The sequence below is a fragment of the Sturnus vulgaris genome, chromosome W (assembly GCF_052056855.1).
Source record: "Sturnus vulgaris isolate bStuVul1 chromosome W, bStuVul1.hap1, whole genome shotgun sequence".
Classification (NCBI taxonomy): Eukaryota; Metazoa; Chordata; class Aves; order Passeriformes; family Sturnidae; genus Sturnus; species Sturnus vulgaris.
In genome coordinates, this window is record NC_142282.1 from 62,746,183 (window position 1) to 62,773,311 (window position 27,129).

The 27,129-nt window shown below is 45.9% G+C and overlaps 2 protein-coding genes across 2 annotated transcripts; both read left to right on the top strand.

Moving 5' to 3' along the window:
- The first annotated feature begins 9,628 nt into the window (after nt 1-9,628).
- LOC148220264 (uncharacterized) lies at nt 9,629-11,120 on the top strand. Its single transcript, XM_088155684.1, is given in 2 exon segments — nt 9,629-10,337; nt 10,340-11,120. Coding segments are annotated over 2 exon segments (1,329 nt in total). The 5' UTR covers nt 9,629-9,667; the 3' UTR covers nt 10,999-11,120.
- Nucleotides 11,121-18,502: 7,382 nt separating this feature from the next.
- On the top strand, nt 18,503-20,226 carry LOC148220265 (uncharacterized). Its single transcript, XM_088155528.1, is given in 2 exon segments — nt 18,503-19,274; nt 19,277-20,226. Coding segments are annotated over 2 exon segments (1,329 nt in total). The 5' UTR covers nt 18,503-18,604; the 3' UTR covers nt 19,936-20,226.
- The last annotated feature ends 6,903 nt before the right edge of the window (nt 20,227-27,129 follow it).

Here is a 27,129-nt window from a genome sequence, read left to right on the forward strand (position 1 = left end):
ACCGGAACCCGCCTCTACCTGGGCTGGGATGGGAAAAGCAGCTTTTCCCTTCTCCCTCCGTGACCGGTGTGTTGCCATCTGCTTTTCTTTTCCTCACCCTCTCCCCCCGCCCCCTTCCCGGGTCCTGCCTCTACCTGGGCTAGGATGGGAAGGACCTAGCCTCTACCTGGGCTAGGACAAGAAAAGCAGTCTCTCCCTTTGTGCTCACTCGCTTCGTCCGGTCACCGGCCAGGTCCCTCGCGGGATGCTGGAAACGCGGATAGAAGGACTCCACTCTCGCTTCGCAGCAAAGGCCACGTCTCATTCAGGCAAGCACACAGTCATCCCCACCAAACCAGACAGATACTCACAGTCCGATGCTCCTGTCTGGGTCTTCGTGCACAAGAATTACAGGTGATTTTGCCGCGGTCTTCTGGGGAGATTTTCCTTGCTCAGTCTATATGGTGCAGTACATCGATGGGTCCCGAGAATCACTGACGAACCAGGGCCACAGCAGTGGGGCGCCTCCCCGAAATCGCAGTGCCTCTCAGGGCTCCAAGGACGTCCCGGGTTTCGGCACCAAATTGTTATAAATGAGAGACAAAAGTCTCGATATTCAGCAAAATTTTAGATTGCTTTATTTGATATAGAAAGAGCAAGCAGCGCGCTGGGGAACGCGAGGGGTCACCGCCCACTCCACGCTCCACCGAACCTTGGTTTGCAGCCTCTTCTTATACTGTGGGTTCTCGTTGTTCACAAATTCACAAAGCCTTTGGGTGATAATCAGTCACAGATTGCCATCCGGTCCTTGTAGATGACCACCAGGGAAGTTCTGGAGGTCTGGTCTTTGTAGATAACCACCAGAGAAGTTTTGGGAGTCTGGTTTTTGGGATAGGCAGTATTGATTAGACAAAGGTAGGAAGGGCTTTTTGGGAAGTCCGATCTCGCAAGCTGGTAGCTGATACAACTTATTTGAAAAACATAATATAACATAATGTAATGTAACATAATACAACATAATATAACATAACAAGGTGATTTTAAACAGAATTATTTAATCATATAATTTCCTTTATCTAGTGTCCATGCTTCACTTCAGAGCTTAGTATTCTGGTTTATACAAACCCCAATGCTTTTGTGATTAACACGAATCTTTTATCAATTGTCACATGTTGTGTTTGCTTTTATTGTTAAGAAATGGGGGAGGAGAATGAAGAGATGTACAGAGGGAATATCTAACCAAATATGCTCTTACAAAAGTTATTCTTCGTATTCTAGAAACTAGAATAGTACAAGTGGCTTTTTTTTCCCCAGTCTATTGAATTTATTACCATCCTGGCTTAGTTAGGATTGGATTGGGTGGGTGTTTTGCAATGCTGACTCTTTCCAAAGTGCTGGCCAAGATTTAACACTAACCCAGCTGAGCACCGTTAAGAGTTTGAGCTGAAATTTTGACCTTCATATTACATTAGGCATGATTACAAAGTCAGAATTACATAAAGTTTCTATGAAGCATGTGACTGACGGAACAAGTAACTGGGATGCAAATCATTTTTATGTACATTTTATTTGTTAAGTAAAAAATGCATTCAGCATGCAAAAGGTTTTTATATATGAAGCAACTTGAACAGACTCTCCTGTCCTGGGGTAACTTTGTGATGTTGATTTGTATCCCCATTCATCTGTTTAGCCCAGAAACAAGTTTTGTACCTTTAAGGCTGGATTTCAGAGCGAAGGAGGGGAAGAAGCGGTGGAATGTCTGAGGTGGTTGTTTTCAAAACATAGTGTCCTAGGGTGATGTTATGGTGTTTGTATCTCCAATCGTGTGTTCTGATTATGTTTGGTATTATGTCCTGTGCTTCCAGGACTGACTCTGAAAGTGAAGCTTTGTTTTGTCTTGTTATCAGCCGGCTCACCTCCCCCATGGTCTATGTTTAGGAGAGGTTTTAGCTCGGCTTGCTTGCTTGCTTGCTTGCCTGCTTGCTCGCTTCTGCCTCTCTTTCTTTCCTTCGCTTTGCCCTTGCTTTTTGCTTATTAGTTAGTTCAGCTAGGCAGTCCAACTTTTTCCCTGGACTGTTTTCTTTTCCACCCCGTCCCCTCCCTCTCCTGGATACCATCTGAACCTGTTCTGGACGGGGACCTGGGAAACCCCAAGAAACACCGGGAGTCTACACTCTGTCACCTGCAGCAGTCATTCCCCAGCGCCAGAGACTGATAACTGAGCGACCACTCGCCGGAGAGACTGAGTTTGTCATCCCTTCAGAACGGTGAAAGAGTTTTTTTGTCAGCTGGTGTTGTTTTTTTTTCCCTGTGCTGGGGAGTGTCTTGCTTGTTAAATAAACAGGTTTTTTCTCCCACTCTTCTCTGAGGAAATTCTTCCTGAACCCGGTGGTGGGGGGGGAGGAGTCGTGGGGTTTGCTGTCTGGGGGCTCCTTCTGGAGGTTTTCCCCCAAATTTGCCCAAAACCAGGACAAATATTTTGGCGCCCATCTCGGGGCTTGAGAAAGTGGGAAAAAAAACCCTGTTCTAATAATAATTTGGTTCAAATTCTTTTGTGTTGGTATAGAGCAGTTATTGGCTATGTTGTTGGAATTCATGTCTTTTGGGGTGGAGGCCTGCATGGGTTTTTGGTCCCTAGGGTTTTTTGAGGTCTTAATACCTCTGTGGTCCCTAGGTTTATTTTCTTATCCAAAAATAGCTCCGGTATTGTCCCTAATACGTAGTTTCTGTAGCAGAGGGACATTGACCAGAATATCCATCGGGCTGGGCTTGGTTTTAATGGCCTGCAGGAGATTTATAAAGGTGCTGGAGTCTGTTCCAGGAATATATAGTTCTTGGTTATGGTTGTGTACTCAGTTTCTTAGAGGAGAAGCAGGGGATGAGGCTTTTCAGCCTTTGTTTTCCTTCTTCTCCTCTGAATTTGTTACATCCTTATTAGAGAATGTTCAGTTTCCCCTGAATGTTAAAGAGACCATCTTTCTGGTGTTTAATATGGTAAGCTTTCTCTATACAGTTTGCAGTTTCTCTAGAATGAGAGCTGAGATTTCTAGAGGGGCTGAGACCCCTGGCCCCAGATTAGAGCCAGGCGTGAGAAATCCTGAGTGGTGTGGGAAATGGGAGGATATGGGCCAAATCTTAAAGGAATTTTCTGACCCTACATCCTGGGATTTTCCATGTGAACAAATTCAGAACCCAGCTGAGGTGGCAAAGTACCTGAAAGAGAAGTGCCATGGTAATTCTAAGGAGAAGAAGATCATTGCAGTGAGCTGGGCCCTGGCATATGCTTACTGTACCCTGCAAGATACTGTAGGGCAGCAGAGGAAGGGGGACAAGCAGATAAATAAGCCACTATCCCAGTCACTCAGGCTGTAGCCAACACCCCAGGCTAGAGGCCAACAACTACACCAGACAGTGAGCCTAAGCCAGCAGCTAAACCAGTCAGTAAGTCTCAACCAATGGCTGTTGCTACCAGCACGAGAAGTGGAAAGTGCACAGACAAGACTGATCAACCAGTGGATGACAATGATGATGATGATGCAGGAGAAGGACCCTCAACGCCTCCTGACATAAAACCAGGAGTCAAAGCAACTGGTACAAGATCAGAGGCCAATATTGAGTCTTTTTCCCTAAAGGACCTCCGTGGCCTAAGAAAGGATTACACCCGACGACCTGATGAGTCTATAATTAGTTGGTTGGTCCGTCTTTGGGATGCTGCAGGCGAGGCTACAATTCTGGACGGCACTGAAGCCAGGCATTTGGGATCCCTGTCACATGATCCTGTCATCGACCAAGGAATGATGAGGGGGCCTAACCCTCACAGCCTCTGGGCACGGGTCCTGGACAGTGTAGCACAAAGATATCTGTGTGCAGACGATCTTTATATGCAGCAGACCCAGTGGAAGACGATAGAACAAGGGATCCAACGCCTGAGAGAAATGGCAGTGTCAGAGATTACCTTCTCAGATGACATAACAACTAGGAATCCGGACTTGGTACCATGTACATCTGTGATGTGGCGAAAACTTGTGCAGCTTGGGCCCCATGAATATGCTTCTGCTTTAGCAATAATGAAGTGGGATGACAGGGAGGAGACTGTACTTGATATGGCGAAAAAGCTCCGAGCATATGCAGATGCCGTGCATGGCCCAACACTTGCCAGAATTGCAGCTGTGGAAACACGTCTGCAGAAATTAGAAGACAAGATAGAGGAGAATCATAAAAGACTCAGGGAGGAGATTAAAGAGGACCTTCTCCAAATCTCAGCAGTACAAATTAGAGGCCCTGGTATCCAACGCAGATGTTCCCCCGATGGGGAGAGGAGGTACACCCCACGAGCTGAGCTGTGGTTCTTCCTACGTGATTGCGGAGAAAACATGAGGAGATGGGATGGAAAATCTACTGCTGCTCTGGCACAACGGGTGCGTGAATTGAAGGAAGGCAAGACTCAAAGAGGAAGTTCCACCAAAAGGAGAGCAGCTCCAGTTGCCCGTAGCCAAGCTGCCAAGTATGATGATGATGATGATATGTCTGATCCCCTTGAAGGAACCTCTAAGACATATGCCCAAGGAAAGAAGGATAAACAGGATTAGAGGGGCCCTGCCTCTAGCCAGGGAGAGGCGAGGGAAAATCGTGTTTTCTGGACTGTGTGGATTCGTTGGCCTGGCACATCGGAACCACAAAAGTATAAAGCTTTGGTTGATACTGGTGCCCAATGCACATTAGTCCCATCAAGATATGTGGGGGCAGAATCTGTCTCTATTGCTAGTGTGACAGGTGGATCACAGGACTTTACCTTGGTGGAAGCTGATGTGAGCTTGACTGGACATGAATGGAAAAAACATCCTATTGTGACTGGCCCAGAGGCCCCATGCATTTTGGGCATAGATTACCTCCGAAGGGGGTATTTTAAAGATCCAAAAGGATTCAGGTGGGCATTTGGGATAGCAGCTGTGGTGACAGAGGGCATCCAGCAATTGAACACCTTGCCTGGACTGTCTGAGAATCCAAGTACAGTAGGACTTCTGAAGGGAGAAGAGCAAAAGGTACCAATTGCCACTTCCATAGTGCATCGCCGACAATACAGAACAACTCGAGATGCTGTGGTTCCCATCCATAAGATGATCCGTGAGCTGGAGAGCCAAGGGGTGGTCAGCAAAACCCACTCACCCTTCAACAGCCCCATCTGGCCTGTGCGTAAATCTGAAGGAGAATGGAGATTGACCGTAGACTATCGTGCACTGAATGAAGTGACTCCACCACTGAGTGCTGCTGTGCCGGACATGCTGGAACTCCAGTACAAGCTGGAGTCCAAGGCAGCAAAGTGGTACGCCACTATCGATATTGCCAAGGCATTTTTCTCCATTCCTCTGGCAACAGAATGCAGGCCTCAGTTTGCTTTCACATGGAGGGGAGTGCAGTACACCTGGAATCGACTGCCCCAGGGGTGGAAGCACAGTCCTACCATCTGCCATGGACTGATCCAGACTACACTAGAAAAGGGTGAGGCTCCAGAACATTTACAATATATTGATGATATCATTGTGTGGGGGAACACAGCAGCACAAGTGTTCAAGAAAGGAGAGAGAATCATCTGAATCCTCCTGGAAGCCGGCTTCACCATCAAGAAGAGTAAAGTTAAGGGACCTGCTCGAGAGATCCACTTCCTGGGAGTGAAGTGGCAAGATGGATGGCGTCAGATTCCTACTGATGTCATCAACAAAATCACAGCTATGTCCCCACCAACCAACAAGAAGGAGACACAAGCTTTCTTAGGTGCCATAGGTTTTTGGAGAATGCACATTCCTGAGTACAGTCAGATTGTGAGCCCTCTTTACCTGGTTACCCACAAGAAGAACGATTTCCATTGGGGCCCTGAGCAGCAACAAGCTTTTGCCCAGATAAAGCAGGAAATTGCTCATGCAGTAGCCCTTGGCCCAGTCAGGACAGGACCAAATGTGAAGAACGTGCTCTACTCTGCAGACGGGAGCCATGGTCTGTCCTGGAGCCTGTGGCAGAAGGTGCCTGATGAGACTTGAGACCAACCGTTAGGATTTTGGAGTCGGAGCTACAGAGGGTCTGAAGCCAACTATACCCCAACAGAGAAGGAAATCTTGGCTGCCTACGAAGGAGTCCAAGCAGCCTCAGAGGTGATTGGCACAGAAGCACAACTCCTTCTGGCACCCCGACTACCGGTGCTGGGGTGGATGTTCAGAGGAAAGGTTCCCTCCACCCACCATGCCACCAGTGCTACATGGAGCAAGTGGATTGCCCTCATTACACAGCGCGCCCGGATTGGAAAACTGAATCGCCCTGGGATTTTGGAAGTAATTACAAATTGGCCTGAAGGTGAAAGTTTTGGTGTCACAGATGAGGAACAAGAACTAGTGACACGGGCTGAAGAAGCTCCACCATATAACCAACTGCCAGCAGAGGAAACACGCTATGCTCTATTCACCGATGGTTCCTGTCGCATTGTGGGGATGAATAGGAGGTGGAAAGCAGCTGTATGGAGCCCCACACGACGGGTAGCAGAGGCCACTGAAGGAGAGGGTGGATCCAGTCAACTTGCTGAACTCAAAGCGGTTCAACTGACCCTAGACATTGCTGAAAGAGTGAAGTGGCCAAAGCTTTATCTTTATACCGATTCATGGATGGTAGCTAATGCTCTGTGGGGATGGTTGGAGAGATGGAAAGAGGCTAACTGGCAGCGTAGAGGAAAACCAATTTGGGCTGCCGAAGAGTGGAAAGATATCGCTACCCGGTTAGAGAAACTACCTGTGAAGGTTCGCCATGTAGATGCCCATGTTACCAGAAGTAGGGCTAATGAAGAGCAGCAAAACAATCAGCAGGTAGATCAGGCTGCAAAGATAGGGGTGTCAAAGATAGACCTTGATTGGGAACACAAGGGAGAGTTGTTCCTAGCACGATGGGCCCATGATGCCTCAGGCCACCAGGGTAGAGATGCCACCTATAAGTGGGCACGAGACCGAGGGGTGGATCTAACCATGGACAGTATTTCTCAAGTTGTCCATGACTGTGAGACGTGCGCTGCCATCAAGCAAGCCAAGCGGGTGAAGCCCCTCTGGTATGGGGGGCGGTGGTCCAAGTACAAGTATGGGGAGGCCTGGCAGATTGATTACATCACACTGCCCCAGACATGCCAAGGAAAGCGTTACGTGCTCACCATGGTAGAAGCCACCACGGGATGGTTGGAAACCTACCCTGTGTCTCATGCTACAGCCCGTAACACCATCCTGGGCCTTGAAAAGCAGGTCCTTTGGAGGCATGGCACCCCTGAGAGGATTGAGTCAGACAATGGGACTAATTTCAAGAATAGCCTTATCAACACCTGGGCTAGGGAACATGGCATTGAGTGGGTGTACCATATCCCCTACCATGCACCAGCTGCAGGGAAAGTGGAGAGGTACAATGGACTGTTAAAAACCACCTTGAAAGCATTGGGTGGGGGATCTTTCAAAAACTGGGAGCAGCATTTAGCAAAGGCCACGTGGTTAGTTAACACCCGAGGTTCCACCAACCGAGCAGGCCCTGTCCAGTATGAGTCCCTGAATATAGTAGATGGAGACAAAGTCCCAGTGGCACATATCAGAGGTTTGCTAGGGAAGGCAGTTTGGATCAATTCTGCCCCGAGTACAGACAAACCCATTCGTGGGATTGTCTTTGCTCAAGGACCAGGTTGTACATGGTGGATAATGCAGAGAGATGGAACAACACGATGTGTACCTCAGGGAGATCTGATTGTGGGGTTAGGCAGCATGAGACAGAAGGAAATGTGTAAGTGTCAAAGGTCTGAGCAAGTGAGATAGAAGGAAATGTGTAAGTGTCGAAGGTTTGAGCAAGTGAGATGGAAGAAAATGTGTCCGAGTAAGTGAAAGATGGAAATTTCTACTTGCTGAAGTTTTTACATGCTGTTTAGTATGTTCACGATATGGAGATAAGGGGTGGAATGTCCTAGGGTGATGTTATGGTGTTTGTATCTCCAATCGTGTGTTCTGATTATGTTTGGTATTATGTCCTGTGCTTCCAGGACTGACTCTGAAAGTGAAGCTTTGTTTTGTCTTGTTATCAGCCGGCTCACCTCCCCCATGGTCTATGTTTAGGAGAGGTTTTAGCTCGGCTTGCTTGCCTGCTTGCTCGCTTCTGCCTCTTTTTCTTTCCTTCACTTTGCCCTTGCTTTTTGCTTATTAGTTAGTTCAGCTAGGCAGTCCAACTTTTTCCCTGGACTGTTTTCTTTTCCACCCCGTCCCCTCCCTCTCCTGGATACCATCTGAACCTGTTCTGGACGGGGACCTGGGAAACCCCAAGAAACACCGGGAGTCTACACTCTGTCACCTGCAGCAGTCATTCCCCAGTGCCAGAGACTGATAACTGGGCGACCACTCGCCAGAGAGACTGAGTTTGTCATCCCTTCAGAACGGTGAAAGAGTTTTTTTGTCAGCTGGTGTTGTTTTTTTTTTCCTGTGCTGGGGAGTGTCTTGCTTGTTAAATAAACAGGTTTTTTCTCCCACTCTTCTCTGAGGAAATTCTTCCCGAACCCGGTGGTGGGGGGGGAGGAGTCGTGGGGTTTGCTGTCTGGGGGCTCCTTCTGGAGGTTTTCCCCCAAATTTGCCCAAAACCAGGATAGGAGTTGCATCACTTTGCCTCCTGGACTGTGTCACCGTGGTGGACAGCAGGATAGAGCTCTCCTTTGGTTTTAGTTAGTTTTTGACTAACTGAAGCAAAGAAGTTCCCCGAATAGTTTTTTTCTCTTTTTCCTGGAATTATTTGAACCTGCTCTGGACTGGGGACCCGGAGGGAGCACCAGGAGCTTGCACCTGTGGCCCACTGGTGCCTGGCCTGGGCAGCGGCATTTTCCAGTGCTGCAGGGACTGATAAGAAACTGAGCTGAGCTACCACCTACAAGAGAGAGACTTTCTGAATTTGTCATCTCATCAGAGCAGCAAGAGATTTTGTTCGGTATTGTTCATTATTTTTGTGCTGGGCAGTGCTTTGCCTGTTGAATAAACAGGTTTTTCCACTTCTCTCTGAGGAAATTTCTTCCCGAACTGATTAGGGGAGGGGCCGCTTGGGTTTGCTTCCTGGGGGGGGGGTGTGGAGGGAGCAGAAAACATTCATAAAGAATGCATCCTCAGAACAAGCTCCTTGGAAAACTATGGCTTAGAGATAAGAAATGGATTGTGAAATGACGAATACAGAAAGGAATCCACATCCCCCCCCTTGGTAGACCCTCTTATCTATCTTCAATATTAGTGGTTCATTTTCTTTTAGTATCCATAGGCCAGCTTTGAATGCAAACACCTGCACTTCAAAGAAAAGATTGTCCTGTCACAAGACAGCAAACGAAACCTAAAACTAGGCAGCAATCTGCTGCTTCAGGCAAGTCATAAGCTAGACATAGTCTGGCCACAAAGTGACGCTTTAGTTAGATGTTACTACCTCTACTGAAACACCCTAGTATTAGTTCCCCCCCCTCCCCCAATGATTTTACTGAAACCCCTAATCCTATATTCCCTTCCCTATCCTTAGAGAAAAAAAAAAAAAAAAAAGGGGGGGGGGAAGAGACAAGGAAGGAGATGAAGGAGAAAACCCTAACCCTCTCTCTCCCCCCATCGTAAAAATAACTGACTTTATTTATATTCCCTATCAGAAGGCCCATCCTTGTCCAAAGATGAAAATTTTCTCCTTTGATGCTGTCCTCACTGCTTCCTGCATCCTCTTCACCGTGCCACATGCCTTCAGTTGGATCAGTCCACAACCCAATCACAATATCTGGGTGACTTTAGCAAAGGCATTGAAACAAGATAACATGTGCCTGTCCATGGGCAACCTTGATAACCCACTTTCCACATGTTTGGTAGGAATTCCCTTTGTAGCAGATGAATGGCCCGTGCAGAACTCAGAGCTCCTCTGCACCAGTCGTAAGAGACCAAATCCAGTTGACACTTGGGACCATTGGACAAAAATACTGCCAAATTCCCTCAAGGAACCCCAAGAATTAGATTTGCTGGGGTCCTCCAAAGCAACATACTGTGTCAAATTTTACTACACAAGTCCAAAGCAAAATTGGCCTGGATTGAGTCAAATTCGAAACACATACAGAAAAGACCTATCACCCATCAACAAAGCCTATAATTATCCAGATTGGTGCAATTACACCACTCATGTTCTCTCTGAATCCTCCATCCACCCCAAAACGTTACCCCGTGGAATGTTTCTTATCTGTGGTGATCGGGTTTGGGCTGGAATCCCCTCTCGCCTTCAGGGGGGACCCTGTAGCCTTGGCAAGCTTTCTACCCTCACTCCCAACATTACCTTATTGCATAACTGGAAAAAGGAGAGTGAATCAAAACACGAAAAAGATCTTACACTGAATTTGATGAAAGTTGTGACCCTAAATTGTACAATTGGAACAGATGCACAAGAGCTGCTGTCTCCCTGTTCTTTCCATGGGTGGCTGCAGCAAAAGCCCTTGGTGAAATTACTCACTTAGGGTGTTGGCTCAGTAAGCAAGCCAATGTTACATCTGCTGCCTTGAGTGATCTTTTAAAGGATGAAGAAACCACGAGACACGCATCCCTGCAAAACCGAGCTGCAATCGACTTCCTGCTGCTCGCTTACAGACATGGATGTGAAGACTTTCAGGGGAGGTGCTGCTTCAATCTCTCCTCACGTTCAACATCCATCCAAGCAAACATCCAGAAGCTGAAGGACCCTGTGAAGGATTTGAAAGTACAAACCACCCCAGACTTGTTCAACAACCATTTTGGACAATGGGGACTGACGGGGTGGGCCGCATGTCTGGTCAAGGGACTTTTATGGATTTTAATCATAGTTGTCATTGTGTTAGCTATGTTTGCATGCTTTGTTCAATGCTTCAAGAAAGTTGCTGGAAGCGCCTTTTTAGTAAATACAGAGAGAGGAGTTGTGGAGGGAGCAGAAAACACAGAAGAAAGTTTCCCTGCATCCTCAGAACAAGCTCCTTGGAAAATCATAGCTTAGAGATAAGAAATGGCTTGTGAAATGATGAATACAAAAGGAATTTAGCTTCCCCCCCTTGGAAGACCCTCTTATCTATCTTCAGTATTAGTGGGTCATTTTCTTCTAGTATCCATAGGCCAGCTTTGAACGTAAAATCCCTCAGGGATTGGTTAGAAAGTAGGATTCCCTTGGTAATTGGTGGAAATTGTAAAACCCTCAAAAGATATAAAAACCCCTGTAAAACAATAGCCGTTGGTATATGCTAGATAGGATGCCTTCATAGAATAAACTATGGATTTGTGCCTTTCTGCATATGCTGGTCTCTTTTCCCCGCTGGTCTGAGAGCTCACGGCGAGCCAAAATTCTATCTGGGCAAGGCTAGGGAACTTGCTCCATAGCTGAGGGCTGCAGAAGCAGTCTCAGGGATCCCAAAGGGACCCCAAAAACCCAGCCAGCCACAAGTGGCACCTGAACGGTAGTGGATTCTGCCCACTTGGCGAATGGCATCAAAAATTGATTATATCCATCTTGGAGTGTCACAAAAAATTCGGCAGTTAAGTCTCTGTTCTAAAAGACTTAACTCCACCGAGTTGACTTCAACAACCCTGAGACCCCTCCCCGCTCAGGAGTGGAGTTGACCAGCACCTGAAGAGCAGCTTTAACGACCCGCCAAAGATAAGCTTTGTGAGTATAATCAGCTTTTCTTCCCCTAGGGTCTTGTTTTGGGTTTTGCTTTTTTTTTTTGCTTTTGTTTTCTTTTTTTCTGCTCGTTGGCTATGGGAAATCCTTTTTCTAGAATTATTCTTTCCCATAGCGAAAGAGATCTTTATAATATAATAAAACAAACTTTATCCGTTGACAATTTCTCTTTTTCAAAACGCTCTTGTTCTAAAACTGTACTGAAAAGATTTGTAAAATGGATTTCTACTCACTTTTCCAACTTTAATAACCAAACTATCCTTTTGGATTCTTTCTGGGACACTGTTGGCACGAAAATTTCTGAATGCCAAGCAAATGCTGATTTTTCTGTGACCTCTTTTATTCCTCTTTTTCAACATATCATAAGAGCAAGATGAAAACTCCAAAAAAATACTGTCCCTACCCTCTCCCCACTCTTTTCCCCCCTTATCCCCTCTGACAATACCCAAATTCCCCCAGACCTCCCCCCCCCCCCATCCTCCAAAACCCCTTTTCCACTGCCTCGGCCCCTGCGCCCCCCATTTCACCCCCTTCTTCCCTTACAGTGGCGCCCCCAGTCACAACCCAGAGCCCAGACCCCATTGCTGATCCTATCCCTGCCCCCCCGCCTCACTCCCTACCCCTAAAAGTCCTGTCTCCATAGAAACCGACATTCCTATCCACACACAAGGTCATACACACACAGCCACCTCTCCAATTTTTCTCCCCGCTCCGCCCCTAAACCAATAACCGCCTTCCCAAACCCCACATCCCGTCCCGACCCCCCCCCCCATCCTCCTCAACCCCCAGCGCCCCCCGTTTCCAACCCCATGGCACACCTGCAACCCAGCACAGGCACCCCCCATCCCACACAAACTCACCTCCCTGCAGCTGCCTCCCTGCCCCCCCACGGCGCGTCCCCCACAGCTGCCTGTAACCCAGCCAGGGACCCTCTACCCATCCCGACACACACACCGGCACCCTCACAAACGACACACTCCTTTGTTCACATAAGAGCCGACTCCCCTAACCTTGAAAATCCTCCCCCTCCCCCTTCTGTGCTCCGAAATTGTCCACCCGCACCTCATTCACCTCCTCTCCCCTTCGGTATCCCACCTTCTCGGGGGCCCTCTGCTATCTTCTTCTCCCCAGCACCACCCCTCCCCCCAACAACTGATAAGGTAACTATAAAAACTACTACACAGTTCCCAAACCCCGCCCTTCACACAGCCAGTTTTCCACACCCCCAAGCTGCCACTCACCCGCCCACCTCTATAGCCCAGACCCACTCAGCTCACACAGCTCCAAACGCCACTCCCACCTCGATTTTTCCTGCCCCAAACCCCATTCCCTTGGCAACCGCCCTTCACCCCTCTCTATCCCATCCCCCATGCCATACAGAATCTGTTTCCCTTAACTTTCATACTCTCCAAGTTACACAAACAAATCTCAACACCTCCCCACACAACCCGGTGTTTTCCCACCACGGTTCATCCCCTAATGATGCCCCTGGATGCTTTCTCCAGCCCCCAGCACCCGAGGTCTCCCCTGTCCCGGTTCCTGTCCCCGGAAATGTTTTACCACCTTCCCTTCATGCTTCCTTGGTCCCCGCAGGTCCCTCTGCTCCTTCTCCTGTCCCAGTTCCGTCCAGGAATACACTTGTGCACCCAACAAATATCCCCCCTCTCCCCAAAACGCATATTCCGCCCGATAGTGTAATCCCACTGCACACCCGTCCCCCGAAGCCCATCCTGTGCCTTCCTAACAACTCCCCCTGCCTGGCAGCCCCACACCCACCCATCCCCCAGCACGTCTCGGATTTCAACTGCACCTCTTGTGCAGCTCCCCCATCTCAGCAAAGGTGCGCGGCTGGCACAACTGCAACCACTGCTGCGCCTATGCCACCTTGTGGCCACACCATGCAGTGCACCCACACACATCCTTTTACACGTTCAGACCCCTCCCCTCCCACCCAAGCCCCCATCCTCCAACCTCTCCCCTCGAGTTCCAAAAAGCGTCGTGCCCGAAGAAGACGCCACTCTTCCTCTGAATACAGCGGCAGTGATTCCACTGCCTCTGATTCAGAAGAACCAGATGTATGGGCCACTGCAAAGTTACAAGCAACCCAAGATGGTAATTGGCAATTAGCCCAAAGAATCTCTGCCTTTCCTGTGATTTATAAAAGAGGCCGCAGAGGAGGATCCTCAAACAGAGCAGAATGGCAATCAATTGACACAAAACAAGTAACAGAATTGGCAAAAAATGCAAAAGAACACGGCAGATCAGCACACATTTTTAGAAATTTTTTAGAAGCCTTTTTTACTCCTTTTGTGATGGTTCCCCATGATCTCAAAAATTTAGCTTGCCTTCTGTCACCGGCCGAATTTATGTTATGGGAAAGGCATTGGAAAAAACAATTAAAAATACTATCTGATAAGTATTCAAAAGATCCCAATCGAAAGAATTTTACTGTTGAACAACTGGCTGGTGAAAACCAATTTTCTAAACCCTCAGAACAAGCAAACTCTATTCTTGAAGAAACACTGCAGGACACTGCTAATGCAGCAAAAACCTCATTCCTTTTACCCCTGACAACTCTATTCCTAGCTTGCATTTTTCAATATCAAGCGGGGAATAGATGAGACTTTTATAAAATTTGTAGACAGGCTGAAGGATGCTCTTGAAAAACAAATAGAGAGCACAGAAGCGCAAAAGGAACTTGTAAGAAAACTTGCTTTAAGCAATGCAAATGAACAATGCAAAACCATTTTAAGAGCTTTACCTATAGACACTGACCCCACCATTGAACAGATGGTGGAAAGCTGCACACGCCACATGTCCACTGAAAACACAGTGGCCAAAGCAGTTGCCAAGGGCATTGCTGATGGAGTCTCTGGAGCCTTTGCAGCGATGGTCTCCAAAGACAATGCTCGTTGTTTCTACTGTGGGGAACTTGGACATTTTATCAGAGACTGCCCAAAGAAACCACCCACCCAAAACCCCCACAACAACTACCACAAACCCCAAAGGCAACAAAAACAACAACATCAGCCAAAAAACTTCCAACGCAGCCTGGTTTCATCTCTGGGCACAGACAACAAACCAAAAGCTGCCTTCCACTCAGCCCCAATGATGACAAGAGAGGAGCATCAAACCCCATCGTCCTCGAAAATTCCACACTACATCAGGCAGACCCAACATTTGTCTAGATTTCGATGGGAACCAGGCGTCAGCTGGTGACTGTTCTGTCTTTAAATATTACAGATCAAAAATTTTATCATATCCCTACAGCAAAGTATGGACCACAAGATGGTCCTTGGGACATTTTAATCCTCGGTGACAGTTTCCATGGCCCAACACAAATTTCTGTTTTACCTGAAATACAAACTGTAGCACCTGGAAAAGAAATCTTTGTCCAATTGTGTTGCACGTGCATTCCCTTTTTTCTTCCACAGAAAACACCTATAGCACAAGCCTTCCTGCTTCCAAAAAATCACATGGAACGGATCCCTCTCAACCCTACAATAATGTGTACACAAATTATGGGTCCAAACAAACCCATCTTCGAGTGCAGACTTTTCTGCTACGGGGAAAAAATTCAGAAACCAGGAATGATAGACACTGGTGCTGATGTGACCATCATTGCCCGCTCAGAATGGCCACCACATTGGGAACTTCAAGCTGTAGCAGGCATGTTGTCTGGAAGTGGGGGAGTTGCCGTTTCCATGAGAAGCAGACGCAACGTCTTCATCGAAGGGCCTGAAGGAAAACTGTCAACCATCCAACCTTTCGTGGTAAGACCCCCAATCACCCTATGGGGCAGAGATGCCCTAACCCAACTTCCCCCCGAATTCAAAGACGGGATTTTTGATGGGTGCCATTGAAGCGCGCACTGTCCCACCGACTCCTCGTCTCCCCTGGAAGAGTGATGAACCCCTATGGCAGGCACAGTGCTCCCTATCAAAGGTCAAACTGTGCGCATTGCAAGCCCTCATTGAAGAACAGCTGGCAAAAGGCCGCATTGTGGAGTCCAACAGCACATGGAATTCACCAGATTTTATCCTGAAAAAACCTGGAACAGAGAGGTGGAGGCTTCACCAAGACCTTCGCAAAATCAACAACATCATTGAAGACATGGGTCCCCTCCAGCCCAGCCTGCCATCACTATCAATGCTGCCTCAAGACTGGACACTTGTGGTCATTGACATCAAAGACTGTTTCTTCAGCATCCCATTGCATCCCCGAGATGCACCACAGTTCGCCTTCTCCGTCCCCTCTTTCAACAGAGAAGCTCCTCTCAAAAGATAACACTGGCTGTTCCTTCCCCAAGGACTCAAAAATTCCCCAACGATATGCCAATGGCACATGGCACACATCCTTTCTCCTGTTCGAGAACAATTCCCAGAAGCAATCATTCATCACTACATGGACCACATCCTAGTTTGTGCATCAGAAAAGACCTACTTAGAAAAAGCTGTCAAAACAACCGTTCAAACCATAGAAAAAGCAGGATTTGGAATCTGTGAAGACAAAGTACAGTACACCATCCCCTGGAAATACCTAGGACTTTTAATCAGAGAGAGGACTGTTGTACCCCAGCAGCTCTCCATTCCAGACGACCCAAAGACTTTAAGAGACCTACACAGCCTGTGTGGATCCATCAACCAGATCCGTCCCCTACTGGGATGCACAACAGAAGACCTCGCCCCTCTGTTCAACCTCCTCCATGGCAACAAGTACCTGGACTCTCCACGCACATTCACCCTGGAAGCCCGACAATCCATCATCAAAGTTCAGGAAGCCCTGTCTTCATGTCAAGCACACAGATTTGAGTCAAATCTGCCTTTCCAGTTTGTCCTTTTCGGAAAGGTCCCTTACTTCTATGGACTGATTTTTCAATGGGACCCTCAACTCACAGACCCCTTGTTGATCCTTGAATGGGTTTTCACAAGTAATCAGCCCACAAAGACAATTACCACGTTTCAAGAAATCATGGCACATTTGATAAACAAGGCCAGAACCCTCCTCCGCTCTCTTTCAGGGTGTGAGTTCACATGCATTTACCTGCCCCTGACCATGGGAGATTTGGAAAATTTGCTCCAAACCAATGAAAACCTTCAATTTGCTCTAGATAGCTACACAGGCCAAATTTCTATTCACATACCAAAACACAAAGTTTTTAATTGAAACGCAACCTTCAATCTGGTCCCAAAACTCGTTCAAAGTAGAGCACTTCTCAAAGCTCTAACAGTTTTTACAGATGGCTCAGGTTCCTCTCACAAGTCTGTCATGACTTAGAAAAATCCCAAAACTGACGAATGGGAATCTCATGTCCAAATTGGGGAGGGATCTCCACAAATTGCAGAATTGGCAGCCGTTATCAGAGCCTTTGAGAAATTCAAAGCCAAACCCTTTAACTTAGTCACAGATTCTGTTTACGTAGCTGGTATAGCTATGAGAGCAGAACATGCTTTCCTCAAAGACATTTCCAATCCAAAATTATTCCAATTGATTTCTTCATTAATAACCCTCATTTCCCACAGAAAATTACCCTACCACATCATGCATGTTAGGTCACACACTGACCTCCCAGGTTTTATTACAGAGGGAAACAGGAAAGTGGATGCACTGGCCATGCCAGTCGAGACTGCAAACATCCCCAACATTTTTGCTCAAGCAAAGCTGTCACATTCATTTTTCCACAAAAATGTACCTGCCCTCATGAGAATTTTAAAATTGCGAAAAGCCAAGCAAAAGTCATTGTGGCAACGTGCCCAATCTGTCAAAACTACCAAGTACCCTGTATGAGTACGGGAGTCAATCCTAGAGGCCTGAACAGCGGCCAGCTGTGGCAGTCTGATGTCACCCATTTCCCACGTTTTGGAAAGTCTAAGTATGTGCACGTGTCAGTTGACACGTTCTCTGGAGCAGTTTTTACATCGGCTCGTGCAGGAGAAACAGCCACTCACGTCATCAAGCACTTTCTCCTAGCATTTGCCACTCTGGGAGTTCCAAAAAAGATCAAAATTGATAATGGACCCGCCTACATCTCTCACAAATTTCAAGAGTTCCTCAGTGAATGGGGAATTGAACACATTCAGACCATTCCTGGAAATTCCGCAGGACAGTCCATCGTAGAGAGAACTCATCAGAACATCAAAAGAGTCCTTCACCAACAGCAAAGAGACACAGAAATTTTATCTCCAGTGGAAAGACTCTGCAAATCACTCTACGTCATCAATTTCCTAAATGGAACCGAGTCAGAACCTGACCCCCCAATACTCCGACACTTTGCAAACTCAACTCAAGCAAAGCTCACTGAGAAACCACTAGTGCTGGTGAAAGACCCTGAAACACATCAGGTTTCTGGACCTTTCCAATTAATTACCTGGGGAAGGGGGTACGCCTGCATCTCCCTGCCATCTGGACCAAGATGATTCCCAGGAAAAAACATAAAACCATACCAAGGCACGGCAAAACCTACTCCAACAGACAACAACAAAAGCTCCCCAGAGTCAAATACAAGACCTCCTCAAAACCAAACCAGCACTGCTTGGAGAAGAAGACACCACCAAACACCTGCACTTCAAAGAAAAGATCGTCCTGTCACAAGACAGCAAACGAGACAAAAAACTAGGCAGCAATCTGCTGCTTCAGGCAAATCATAAGCTAGACATAGTCTGGCCACAAAGTGACGCTTTAGTTAGATGTTACTACCTCTACTGAAACACCCTAGTATTAGTTCCCCCCCCTCCCCCAATGATTTTACTGAAACCCCTAATCCTATATTCCCTTCCCTATCCTTAGAGAAAAAAAAAAAAAAAAAAAGGGGGGGGGAAGAGACAAGGAAGGAGATGAAGGAGAAAACCCTAACCCTCTCTCTCCCCCCATCGTAAAAATAACTGACTTTATTTATATTCCCTATCAGAAGGCCCATCCTTGTCCAAAGATGAAAATTTTCTCCTTTGATGCTGTCCTCACTGCTTCCTGCATCCTCTTCACCGTGCCACATGCCTTCAGTTGGATCAGTCCACAACCCAATCACAATATCTGGGTGACTTTAGCAAAGGCATTGAAACAAGATAACATGTGCCTGTCCATGGGCAACCTTGATAACCCACTTTCCACATGTTTGGTAGGAATTCCCTTTGTAGCAGATGAATGGCCCGTGCAGAACTCAGAGCTCCTCTGCACCAGTCGTAAGAGACCAAATCCAGTTGACACTTGGGACCATTGGACAAAAATACTGCCAAATTCCCTCAAGGAACCCCAAGAATTAGATTTGCTGGGGTCCTCCAAAGCAACATACTGTGTCAAATTTTACTACACAAGTCCAAAGCAAAATTGGCCTGGATTGAGTCAAATTCGAAACACATACAGAAAAGACCTATCACCCATCAACAAAGCCTATAATTATCCAGATTGGTGCAATTACACCACTCATGTTCTCTCTGAATCCTCCATCCACCCCAAAACGTTACCCCGTGGAATGTTTCTTATCTGTGGTGATCGGGTTTGGGCTGGAATCCCCTCTCGCCTTCAGGGGGGACCCTGTAGCCTTGGCAAGCTTTCTACCCTCACTCCCAACATTACCTTATTGCATAACTGGAAAAAGGAGAGTGAATCAAAACACGAAAAAGATCTTACACTGAATTTGATGAAAGTTGTGACCCTAAATTGTGCAATTGGAACAGATGCACAAGAGCTACTGTCTCCCTGTTCTTTCCATGGGTGGCTGCAGCAAAAGCCCTTGGTGAAATTACTCACTTAGGGTGTTGGCTCAGTAAGCAAGCCAATGTTACATCTGCTGCCTTGAGTGATCTTTTAAAGGATGAAGAAACCACGAGACACGCATCCCTGCAAAACCGAGCTGCAATCGACTTCCTGCTGCTCGCTTACAGACATGGATGTGAAGACTTTCAGGGGAGGTGCTGCTTCAATCTCTCCTCACGTTCAACATCCATCCAAGCAAACATCCAGAAGCTGAAGGACCCTGTGAAGGATTTGAAAGTACAAACCACCCCAGACTTGTTCAACAACCATTTTGGACAATGGGGACTGACGGGGTGGGCCGCATGTCTGGTCAAGGGACTTTTATGGATTTTAATCATAGTTGTCATTGTGTTAGCTATGTTTGCATGCTTTGTTCAATGCTTCAAGAAAGTTGCTGGAAGCGCCTTTTTAGTAAATACAGAGAGAGGAGTTGTGGAGGGAGCAGAAAACACAGAAGAAAGTTTCCCTGCATCCTCAGAACAAGCTCCTTGGAAAATCATAGCTTAGAGATAAGAAATGGCTTGTGAAATGATGAATACAAAAGGAATTTAGCTTCCCCCCCTTGGAAGACCCTCTTATCTATCTTCAGTATTAGTGGGTCATTTTCTTCTAGTATCCATAGGCCAGCTTTGAACGTAAAATCCCTCAGGGATTGGTTAGAAAGTAGAATTCCCTTGGTAATTGGTGCAAATTGTAAAACCCTCAAAAGATATAAAAACCCCTGTAAAACAATAGCCGTTGGTATATGCTAGATAGGATGCCTTCATAGAATAAACTATGGATTTGTGCCTTTCTGCATATGCTGGTCTCTTTTCCCCGCTGGTCTGAGAGCTCACGGCGAGCCAAAATTCTATCTGGGCAAGGCTCGGGAATGTGCTCCGTCTCTGAGGGCTGCAGAAGCAGTCTCAGGCATCCCAAAGGGAACCCGAAAACCCCGCCAGTGACACCTTGGTACCTCCCTGTCCTGGTTTAGGGCAAATTTGGGGGAAAACCTCAGGAAGGAGCCCCCAGAAAGCAAACCTCCACGACTCCTCCCCCCACCACCGGGTTCGGGAATAATTTCCTCAGAGAGGAGTGGAAAAAAAACTGTTTATTTAACAAGCAAAACCACTGCCCAGCACAAAAAAAAAAAAAAAAACAACAAAAAAACAACAAAAAAAAACAACCAAAAAAACCCAACACCAGATGACAAAAAACTCCTTCACTGCTCTGAATAGATGACAAACTCAGAAATTCTCTCCTGCGAGTGGTCGCCCAGTTATCGGTATCCGGCGCTGGGGAATGACTCCAGCAGATCACAGAATGCAGACTTCCGGTGTTTCTTGGTGTTTCCCAGGTCCCCAGTCAGAACAGGTTCAGATGATATTCAGGAAAGGAAGAGGGAAAAAAAAAAAAAACAGTCCAGAGAAAAACCTGGACTGCCTAGCTGAACTAACTAATAAGTAAAAGCAAGAAAAGCAGGAGCCAAAAGCGAGCAAAGCAAAGCAAGCAAAGCCAGCAAGCTAGCAAGCCTCTCCTAAACACAGACCGTGGGGGAATTGAGCCGGCTGATAGCAAGACAGAACAAACCTTCACTTTCAGATTCAGTCCTGAAAGCACAGGACATAATACCAAGCACAAACAGAACACACAACTGGAGATACAAGCACCATAATGTCACCCTAGGACATTCCACCCCTTATCTCCATATCGTGAACATACTAAAAACCATGTAAAAACTTCATCAAGTAAAAACGTCCATCTTTCACTTACTCAAACACATTTCCTTCCATCTCACTTGCTCAAACCTTTGACACTTACACATTTCCTTCTGTCTCATGTCTGTGTGATCTAATGTACAGACAATGGTAACAACATCCAGCAAACAGTATTTGCATATGAGCCTCACCCCACAATCAGATCTCCCTGAGGTACACATCGTGTTGTTCCATCTCTCTGCATTATCCACCATGTACAACCTGGTCCTTGAACAAAGACAATCCCAAGAGTGGGTTTGTCTATACTCGAGTCAGAATTGATGCACACTGTCCTCCCTAACAAACCTCTGACATGTGCCACTGGGACTTTGTCTCCATCTACTATATTCAGGGACTCATACTGGACAGGGCCTGCTCGGTTGGTGGAACCTCGGGTGTTAACTAACCACGTGGCCTTTGCTAAATGCTGCTCCCAGTTTTTGAAAGATCCCCCACCCAATGCTTTCAAGGTGGTTTTTAACAGTCCATTGTACCTCTCCACTTTCCCTGCAGCTGGTGCATGGTAGGGGATATGGTACACCCACTCAATGCCATGTTCCCTAGCCCAGGTGTTTATAAGGCTATTCTTGAAATTAGTCCCATTGTCTGACTCAATCCTCTCAGGGGTACCATGCCTCCAAAGGACCTGCTTTTCAAGGCCCAGGATGGTGTTACGGGCTGTAGCATGAGACACAGGGTAGGTTTCCAACCATCCCGTGGTGGCTTCTACCATGGTGAGCACATAGCGCTTGCCTTGGCATGTCTGGGGCAGTGTGATGTAATCAATCTGCCAGGCTTCCCCATACTTGTACTTGGACCACCGCCCACCATACCAGAGGGGCTTCACCCGCTTGGCTTGCTTGATGGCAGCACACATCTCACAGTCATGGATAACTTGAGAAATACTGTCCATGGTTAGATCCACCCCTCGGTCTCGTGCCCACTTATAGGTGGCATCTCTACCCTGGTGGCCTGAGGCATCATGGGCCCATCGTGCTAGGAACAACTCTCCCTTGTGTTCCCAATCAAGGTCTATCTTTGACACCCCTATCTTTGCAGCCTGATCTACCTGCTGATTGTTTTGCTGCTCTTCATTAGCTCTACTTCTGGGGACATGGGCATCTACATGGTAAACCTTCACAGGTAGTTTCTCTAACCGGGTAGTGATGTCTTTCCACTCTTCAGCAGCCCAAATTGATTTTCCTCTAGGCTGCCAGTTAGCCTCTTTCCATCTCTCCAGCCATCCCCACAGAGCATTGGCTACCATCCATGAATCAGTGTCGAGATAAAGCTTTGGCCACTTCTCTCTTTCAGCAATGTCTAGGGTCAGTTGAACCGCTTTGAGTTCAGCAAGTTGACTGGATCCAACCTCTCCTTCAGTGGCCTCTGCTACCCGTCGTGTGGGGCTCCATACGGCTGCTTTCCACCTCCTATTCATCCCCACAATGCGACAGGAACCATCAGTGAATAGAGTGTAACGTGTTTCCTCTGCTGGCAGTTGGTTATATGGTGGAGCTTCTTCAGCCCATGTCACTGGTTCTTGTTCCTTATCTGTGATACCAAAACTTTCACCTTTGGGCCAATTTGTAATTACTTCCAAAATCCCAGGGCGATTCAGTTTTCCAATCCAGGTATGCCGAGCAAGGCCTGGCCCCATCCAAGCTAGTTACCTGTACTGAGGCCAGAGGGGAAAGAAAGCTTTTTCGGGGTGTGTTTGTTTTAAAACATGAATTTCACAGAGGTGTGTCTATCTCTTTCAGTGGTTACACCAATTGTCAGTTCTCAAAACCAATCACCAATTGATTTTTGTCAAACAAAGGAAACCTAGCTGGTCCTCTCAAAAAAAAATCACTTTCGTAAGTTTTCTTTAGTACCAAACCAACACAACTTCCCTCTGTGATATAGTGCTGCAACTCCTGGAAGGGTGCCCAGATGACAGTCCTTTTCCCCCACAATACTGAGGGCACCGCAACTCCTGCCCAGTGTAAATTAATTTTGCTCTAGCTAGATTGACACCTCTCTGGCTGAAATTCAGTGTTTGCTGTCTTTTAGATTTTATATTTGATTTCCGGTGAGGGGTATTATCTCATGCTTTTGATAGAGTAATTTTTAAATTTTTTTTTTGGCCAAGATCATTATGACTACAGATAGGCATACTGCCATGCTCTGTTAGATCCTTAAAATCAAAAAGTAACAAATTAATAATAAATTATAAAAATAATGGTATTATTTCTTTAAATGCATGAGCATTATGAGCTAAATTAATCTTTCAGGAAAACAAGAATATTGAATTTGACATTTTTTTTCAGGAATGAATTTGACCTTGCATAAGAAAATTAAGGTACCCAAAGCCCTTGAGCCTGAGTAACTTGAAATTGCTTTTTTATTTCACTGATAAATATGTATTAAATGTAGGTTTGATCTATTACATGCTAAAATAACTGGGATATATCAGAAAAATGGAAAGCTAAATTTGGCTCACTATGTTCAAAATCAATGGCAGATATGTAGTCTGTATTTTCTCGCTTTGCTGCTTCCAGCCCACTACCAGCTTTCCAAGATAGTGTGGTAAATAAACTCTAAGCAGAAAATGTCTCAAGTTTTGACCATCCTTTGCCTTTGCAATTTCTTCATAAATGTGAATCTCAATGTGTTTCTTTGAAAAGATTAGTGGTTGTAGAACTTCAAGGCTATTGGATGTGACTTGCTATAGAAAACGCCTGCTGATGTTATTTTATTGTGGGCCCTCTTCCATGTTTAAGATAACTGGAGACATGGTCTCACCAGCACCTAACTCAGAAAAGGAAATTCCCTCAGCACAATACTAATCTTTTAGGATCATCTGTGCTGCAGAAACAGAAGCCCTCAGCAAAGGATGGTAAAATACTATGTCATGTATCTCCTACCATAGATGCTTGACGGGGGAGAAGGGCTAATAAACATACTGACTACAAAGTATTAACTCTTTTCTGCCTTTGTTTTCAGAAACAGGCATAGTCTGAAAATCATCTCAGAATCCCAGTTTGAGAAGCGGGACTTGTGGGAAACTTGATACATTCAGTGACTGAGCCATAGTCAAGCGAACTTGATAGTGGGAACAGCAGGACTTCCCAGATAATTTCCCTTGCAAAACATGTGACAAATTTTCTCTTCTCTCCTCTTGGGTTTGTATCTATGTTCATTTAATACTGGTAAATGTAGCAGAGAATGATGGAGGACACACAACTGACACCATTAATGGTTTCAAGCATCAGCACTTTATTAGTCCCCAGTACAACATTTTATACCCTTCTCACATGCATAACACCTGTGTGCCCTTTTACCCTTTTGTGATTGATCACTACACATGAGCATTCCGTGCTTCTTTTTCCTAAATGCTGTTCACCTGTCTTATACAGCTGCAACTTATCAGGGGCAAGATTGCCTGCAGCACTATCTCTAGTCTTTTACAATCCATTCTCCCACAACTCCCCCTATTTTCTTTTAATTACAAAGTTGTAGCATCTCCAGAAAGACATGTTCAAGTAAAGTGACATTATGACACATTCATATACTTCATTTAGGACTAAGAGTTATACAAATGTTTAGGCAACACGTCACAGTAAGAACATCATAGAGCTCTTTTAAATTAATCAGCTATTCTCCTTTTTTCAGAGCCAAGAGTCTTATTTCACTACTTAAGTTTTTCCTCACATATGAAACTATTCTGTATATTAAAACTCTTTTGCTGTCATGTACTCTATATCTTCCTTCAGATGGGCTACCCGTGTTATTCAAAATGTAGACTCAGAGTGAAAGTTTACAGTGGCATAACAACCTTTTCCAATATATTCTGCGTTCCTTTCTCATTAATTTTTAACCCTCTCTTTTTGTTTGTTTTGGTTTAGTTTTCCTTTTAACAGTATAGAACATTAACCCAAGGCCTTTCATAAACTGTTCCAAATAATGTGACTGAGCCAATCTGCTGCTCAGGACTGCTCAGACAAAACATCTTCCCACATCTCTCTAAATGCCATGTTTATTCTCTTCTGCAGGGCCCTTTGTAGAAGATAGCAAACATGGTACAAGCATCTCTTGTGTAGCCTTGATTCATTCCCCAAATGCACACAACACACATGATCCCAATCTTCACACTTATGCCTATGAGGTATTAACAAACATTAAAGTCTTCACACTTATACCTGTGGAATATTAACCTTTACACTTATGCTTATGGGATATTAACTTTTACACTTATGTCTATGGAATATTAACTGTGATAATTGATAAAAGATTCGTGCTAATCACAAAAGCATCGGGGTTTGTATAAACCAGAATACTAAGCTCTGAAGTGAAGCATGGACACTAGATAAAGGAAATTATATGATAAAATCATTCTGTTTAAAATCACCTTGTTATGTTATATTATGTTGTATTATGTTACATTATATTATGTTATGTTTTCCAAATAAGTTGTATCGGCTACCAGCTTGCAAAATCAGACTTCCCAATAGCCCTTCCTGCCTTTGTCTGATCAATGCTGCCTATCTCAAGGATCAGACTTCCAGAACTTCTCTGGTGGTTATCTACAAAGACCAGATGGCCATCTGTGACTGATTATCACCCGAAGGCTTTGTGAATTTGTGTAAGGATGTTTATTCAACCACCACTGCTTATGACAACAAAAACCCCAAAAATTATTGATTACAACAAGAAACCACAGTATAAGAAGAGTCTGCAAACCAAGATTCGGTGGAGCGTGGAGTGGGCGGTGACCCCTCACGTTCCCCAGCGCGCTGCTTGTTCTTTCTATAAAGCAATCTAAATTTTGCTGGATATCGAGACTTTTCTCTCTTATTTATAACATTAACAAAGATTAATAGCTGCAATTCATGAATGCAATACGTATGTTTCACCAGCAAATAAACACATTGTATTTGAGAGGAATGTTGAATTTGTCTTTACAAATGAGTTGTGGATCAACCTGTAGATAAGGGCAGCACTGAGAGAGAAAAGAAACAATGGGATGGATTCCACTGATTGATGAATGGAAAGAGATATTTGCCTTTACAAACAAACTGTAGGGCTGCTGATAAATGAAATTGGATATCGAAAGATGAAAGAAGCAACGGGGGGAAAACTATGAATTCTATAAGAATTAAAAATTAAAAGGGAGGGTTATACATTAGAGGGGAATTTCAGGTATCAGGCGTTCCGGGAAGTCTGTGCCTCTCAAGTACCTAAGACAATGGGGAAAGAGAGAGGGAAATGCGGCCGGGAAAATAGGATAAAAAGGAGGCTGCTTCCTCCAAAAATTTGAGAGATCCCAGGGGAAAGTCCCAGGACCTCTCCCTTTATTCGAATAAAGTAAAAGGACTCCTCTGTCTCCTTTTTGGACATGAATCTCTGGTATTTGTGGATTAATTTTCCTGACAATTTTGGGGGCTCGTCCGGGATCTTTCCACCGTCCGGGGCGGCGCGCAGCGAGTGGAGCTGAAGGCGCCTCACCCAGTTTCGGTGATCAGCTCCCCTTGGTGCCGGCTGGCACCGGGCAATTGATTGGGTTCCCGAGACTGTCCAGGAGACAGACGAGTGGCGGACCAGTGGGGTCCGTGAAGAGTCCGCAGGGAAGGACCACTGAGAATCTCACCGGTGAGTAAAATGGGATCTTCGGGGAGCAAATATGGGAGGGCACCCATGGAGGGTAGCACAGGTAAAACGGGGCACCCAGAGAGGGTTGGAAAGGTGAAGCCGCGAAGGGGCCCCGGGAAATGGGATGACGATCCCATAATACCCCCGGAGAGTCCCTTGGGGTGAATGCTGAGGTCTTGGGAGAGATTGTATATTCACCCAGAAGTAACTATGGAAATGATGGTAAAATATTGTTATTTTGTGTGGCCAGAGTATAAGCTGGCAAGGGGACTTATATGGCTACCTTATGGAACAGATAAAATTCATTTGTGTCGAATTTTGTGGAGGTATTTAG